General features: G+C 53.2%; 1 protein-coding gene across 1 annotated transcript; it reads left to right on the forward strand.

Annotated features, from left to right (window-relative positions):
- The first annotated feature begins 1349 nt into the window (after positions 1–1349).
- Positions 1350–3930, forward strand: Hmx2 (H6 family homeobox 2). Its single transcript, XM_034515293.2, has 2 exons — positions 1350–1936; positions 2801–3930. Exons 1-2 carry the CDS (start codon positions 1669–1671, stop codon positions 3352–3354), a joined length of 822 nt encoding a protein of 273 aa, XP_034371184.1. The 5' UTR covers positions 1350–1668; the 3' UTR covers positions 3355–3930.
- The last annotated feature ends 1864 nt before the right edge of the window (positions 3931–5794 follow it).

Consider the following 5794-nt stretch of genomic DNA (forward strand, 5'->3'; position numbering starts at 1 on the left):
ACTCACTGAGGCTAATGATATTATAAGCGCTTTACTCAATAACCCGGGAGCGGTGTAGGCGAGGAACTGCACCGTCACGGTGCAGTCTGAACATTTGTGGGGACCGATTCTACAGTCTCTTTTCACTCTTGGTTCTTCTGGCCTGTGACTAAAGAACAGGGTTCCCGGGACCTTAAATCTGCAGCCACAGAGGGTGGGTTTGGCTGGATGCCTTGGGCCTCTTTCCTTTCCATAAAGCTTGTGTACATAAACTGTCGTCTCAAATCCCTTTGCTTGCTTTGCTGGGATGATTCTAGATCAGGTAACAGGTGCTCTAGGGATTAAGCAAGCAAGAGTCAGGGCTTGGGGAGACGCCACACGAAGGAAGGAGAGAGCCAAGCTTTTTAGCTCTCGCCTCGACCTCTGAAAGGAAAGCAACACTTCAGTCAATTTTAGGGATTCCAAAAGCGAGGCTGGGAAAGTGTACATATCTTGCCCAAAGTCACCTTGCCTCTGTTTGTCAGGATCCTATCCAATTCTAAAAGGTCCCCATACCTATCTACTTCTCTTCCTTCCAAAAGCAACGTAGCCATTTTGAGACTGTCAATATTTACCAGCAAAATAAAATAAACCGAGTTTAGTTGCAGTGTGGGAAGGCGAGCTGTATGGCATTCGGTCAGGGATTCGGAACTATCCTGCACGCCGAGGGGTTCTGGCGCGGGGTTCTGGCGCGTTTCCACCTCTAGCTGACACATCATCACCACAGGAAAATGGGGGAGGGGGGCGACACTAAAAAGTTTGCCAGAGGGCAGGGCTGCTGCTGCTGGGACCAGACTTGTTCCAGTTAGCGCAGTGCAAACGTCGTTTGCTGAAATGTGCACCGGGACCTCAGGAAATCTGTTTCTAAAAATCCTATTGCACCTTTAGCCAGTGGGCTCTGCAGGTGGAGAGCTGCAGAAGTTCTTTATTCCTGTCTCCCAGCCCTTACCCAGAGAACCCGGTCACTCTGTGCTGTTAAGCTTCTCTATCCTCCACGCAGCGGGGGGGAAAAAACTCCTAGAACTCTGTCAGTTCCCAAGAGGCTGGAAGGGGTTGAAAGCCTGGGAGGGTGACAGCGGCCTATCGGGAGCATCTTGGATGCGAGAGAGCCCTGCCCGGTCAACGCCATCGGGCGCTGTTCTCGTTTCAGGAGAGACGGGGTAGCGACCAGGAATACAGGCTACGTTTTAAGCAGCCTTCAGCCCCAGATACCATGGGCTGGGCAGAGCTGATGCGGGTCCGCTTCTAGGCGTGCTCCTGGAGCTTCCCGGTGTTGCGTGCTCGGTCCCAGCTTTTTAAAAATTTCCGGGGCCGCTCCGCGGCGCTGCGATTGGCCGCGGCCGGGTAACCTCTATGCAAATGAGGCCGCGCAGCCTCCGCGTCGCTGGAGACCGGTGGAGTTGGCAGGCGAGGAAGGGACATTGGCACCGGGGCTGGGCGGGCTCACCCAGAGCCGGGCCTGCAGGGACCCGCGCTCAGCGGTCTGGTGCCTGTGCGTCCTGGAGCAGAAGGGACGCCTCGCCAGCCTCGTAGCCCCCTCCCCTTGCTTTCCCTCCCGCCCCTCCCCCCGCCTGCCTGCCCGCACCACCTTCCACCCAGTCCCGCTCTAAAGGGAGTTCTTGGTTTCCTCCGATTTCTTATGAACCCAGGATGGGCAGCAAGGAAGATGTGGGGAAGGGATGTCCGGCGGCCGGTGGCGTCTCCAGCTTCACCATCCAATCCATTCTGGGCGGGGGCCCCTCCGAGGCACCGCGGGAGCCCACCGGGTGGCCAGCCAGGAAACGCAGCCTGTCTGTGTCCTCGGAGGAGGAGGAGCCGGAGGAAGGCTGGAAGGCTCCTGCTTGCTTCTGCCCAGATCCGCACGGCCCCAAGGAGCCAAGCCCTAAGCACCACCCTCCCATACCTTTCCCTTGCCTGGGTAAGGATCGCACGTCGGGAGTCTGGCCCAGAGTGAGCGTGAGTCGATGCGGTGTGTGCTTGTCGGAGACTTGGGAGCAGGGCATCCTCCGGTCACAGCCGGGCCCGGGCCGCTGGGGGTTCAGGCCAAAGGGAGGGGACTACGCACCAATGGAGCCTTCTCGAAAGGGCTGGAAGGGCCGGCGCTGAGAAGTAGAGGAATACTGGGGGGCGGTAAGAGAGAGTTGGCGGGTTGGAAGGAGGGTGAACCGGAGTGGGCCAGGAACTCTGCGGACCTTACACAATGCTGGCCAAAATGATTTTGTACGCCGGTACCTTTCTGTCCTGACTCGAGTTCTGAAGGTCTGGTCTGGGTGTTTTGTCAGTCCTGCAGGCTCTGCGTCTTTTGCTTCCTCTCAGTCTCTTCTCGAAGTGATTAGTACTCTAAAATGATTGACAGTGCTGAGTTTCAGAGAGGTAAAAGCTAACGGAGGACAGCCAAGGAGTTAAGTATAAAATTAGCCATACTCCCAAAGAAAACGGCCTGTAAAAGGATGCTACCTCGTAAAGCTTAGTTCTCACAAGGCAAAAAATCACCTTTTAGAAATGGTGTTAATGTCCCTATTCCGGAGCTGTTACCACCTATACTTTTATAAGAGTGGGGAAGGGAGACCCTCAAGCTCGGATTATATGGAACCCTCTTCTGTTGCTTTGAAAGGCCGAGGCTCTGGACTTTGGGCGCTAGCAGAACGCTTTAGAAAAGGAAAGGATTAGGAATAGGGGAATCAAGAAGGCAGGCTTCAGCCAACCTTCTTGTCCTGGGCAGAGCTGAGAGTCTTCTAGGCGCATCAACTCCAAGGTCATTCTGTTTGTGCTCACTCTCCAGGTACCCCCAAGGGAAGCGGAGGCCCAGGGCCTGCGGCCTCGGAGCGTACTCCCTTCCTTTCTCCTTCTCACTCGGACTTTAAAGAAGAGAAGGAAAGGCTCTTGCCGGCGGGCTCGCCTTCTCCGGGCCCGGAGCGGCCACGGGACGGCGGTGCGGAGCGCCAAGCTGGAGCAGCCAAGAAGAAGACGCGAACCGTCTTCTCCCGCAGCCAAGTGTACCAGCTCGAGTCCACTTTCGACATGAAACGCTACCTGAGCAGCTCGGAGCGCGCTTGCCTCGCCTCCAGCCTGCAGCTCACCGAGACCCAGGTTAAGACTTGGTTCCAGAATCGCCGCAACAAGTGGAAGCGGCAGCTCTCCGCCGAGCTGGAGGCGGCCAACATGGCACACGCGTCGGCGCAGACTCTCGTGGGCATGCCGCTGGTGTTTCGGGACAGTTCGCTGCTGCGAGTGCCAGTGCCGCGCTCTCTCGCCTTCCCCGCTCCGCTCTATTACCCCAGCAGCAACCTCTCGGCCTTACCACTCTACAACCTGTACAACAAGCTTGACTACTGACACGCCCGCCGGCTCCCGGGGTGCCCCTGGTCGCCTGCAGCCGCCTGCATAGCCTGGCGCGGTCGGTATCCTTCCCAGGGCTCCGGAGCAGAGTGGCGCGTGTCCAGAAATATTAAGAAATACACCATGTGTATTCGTTATGTCTTATTTATGGCCTCTTTCCTACTTTTTTTTTAAATTTTGTTTCGTTTTGAGTATTTATCTGCATTCCTCACGACAGAGCACTTGCTTTCTACACAAAACCAAACCAACACGCGTTTGAAAACTATTTTGGAAGGGGAGATTCTCGGGTGGTGGTGGGAAATGGGGGTTTTGATTAGGTCAGTTTTGGCCGGTAGCAAGAAAAAAAAACTCAGAAAAAGACCAACAAAACCAGGTAGTCTTTCTCCCATATATACACTTGTATACAGATGATGTACAAGGACGCTCAGCCGAGCGGAGCCCACTAGGAGCGTTGTCATTGAATTAATCACTTCTCTTTATTCCGTTCCTCTTGAGGATGGGTTAGGGATGAAACGAGGAGAGTACAGATCTGTAAATATTTTTAAAAAGAAAAAATAAAACGTTTTAAACATGGTTGCTAACTTTGGAGGGATTAATTGTCCCACAAGACAGCACGCAGGAGAGTTTTTGGATTTTTAGCTCCAGAGCTTGCAATATTGAGTCTCCTCCCTCCGCCCCCAAAGGGCCTGTTCCCACCACGTGAGGGTGGAGTTGGGCTCAGAGGTTAAAGGTCGGGTTATTGGGGCAGCCCAGGCAGCACGTGACTGGAGCTGCTTACAGGAACAGCACAGTTCCCACGACCCAGGTGTGCGGGTTGGGGTGCACTCCGAGATGGAATCCAGATTTAGAGCCCCGCGCCGCGAAAGACAAAGCCAGGAGCCTGGCTGATGACCGGGTTGCCTCTGGGAATGCAAGGAGGCAAACATCTCCCTGGTACTGGGATCGGGGTTTTGTGGGGACTAGACGAAAGCTGGGCACCCCACGAAAGGCCGGAGCTCTTGGCGCTTTTGGCGTCCTCCTGCGCGGAGTAAAACGTGTGGTGTGAGAAGGCGTCCGCTTGGGGTCCAGAGCCCCACGCGACCCGCTTGCAGCCCACGCAGGGTTCCCGGCTGGTGACACAGTTGCGAGTTCTGCCCAGAGCGGGAAGTGGCGCTTAAAGGTCAGATTTCGTTGGAGGGATTCGTGGAGCAGGTGACAGAGGCGCTTCCCTTCGTTCTTTTTGTAGTTGTTAAATTTGCACTTGTGAGCGACCAAATGGTTGGATCACTGGCCAACACTGCAGCAGCTGTTTCTGAATTGAGTCCTGAGGGTTGCAGTACCCGGCAGCCAGCCTCTATCCAGGGCTGGGGAGGCGCTGCACCCGGATAACTGCAGCTCCAGGATCATGCAAATCTCAGCGCTGTACTGTCTTTGCGTTTAAATAGCATCCACCTGTTTCTTGTTAAGCGTCAGGAATGGGTCTGGAGCCTGGTGGAGGCCTTAGGTTGAGTTATTAGGTCCTGTCCGCCTCCCCTCAGTGGTTGACCGGGGTGCAAGGGACTAGGAGTCTGCAGCAGCGCCAAGGCCCTATTTCTTTCTTCAGAAGAAAACCCGGTGCCTGAGGGACCTGTCTCTTTGAGCCAAGAGGCATCGAAATGACTTGCATTTTGTAGAAATTCACAGAATGTAAATGTTTAAGTGACCCGTATCGTTCCGTGAAAGATGCCTGGCCGAAGAGATTTGCTCTGATATTGCCCATTTTCTTCTTATCACATTATATTTTATAAAATCTGCAACTCCTCCAAGGTGACGTCAGATGGATGCTACTCAAGAATGCACCCGACAGTACTAGGTTGGTTCGCTTGCATTTATTTTGTTTTAGCTGTGTTCGCATCAGTATTTGTTGAGGTCCCAACACGTGTTAAGAACCTACACTAAATTTGGGGTGGTCCAAAGGAGAACACAAAGAGGCCTATCAGTTCTCTTCTTACTTATTAAATATGTGTTTTCAGTTGCTTATTGAATGTGTGTATTCTATGTCACTGTAGTTGTCACTCTAGATAACCTCTTTGCATTCTTTCCCTGACAGCATTCTTTGAGTATTCCACCCAGAGACAACCACATTACTTCAGAGGAATAGTCTCCTAAAGACATATTCCGCTTAGATGCTTTTGATCTGCATTTCAATAGATTACAATTCGATGATGGACTTAACAGTATTGGGTCACCATATTTGCTTCAGGATGGCTTTCTCTATAGGTAGTGACCTCCTCCCGCTCCTATCACTTGTCAGCACTTGACTTTGCCCATAATATTTTAGGAATGACCATTTCCCCAGTTGTCATGCAATATATATTTGACTCTCTTTACTCACCCAGACATAAGCTGTGACAGGCGACTCACCACTGCAACAGGTAACTGAATATTACACACACACACACACACACACACACACACA

Source organism: Arvicanthis niloticus, chromosome 1, assembly GCF_011762505.2.
Source record: "Arvicanthis niloticus isolate mArvNil1 chromosome 1, mArvNil1.pat.X, whole genome shotgun sequence".
In the NCBI taxonomy this organism is placed as follows: domain Eukaryota; kingdom Metazoa; phylum Chordata; class Mammalia; order Rodentia; family Muridae; genus Arvicanthis; species Arvicanthis niloticus.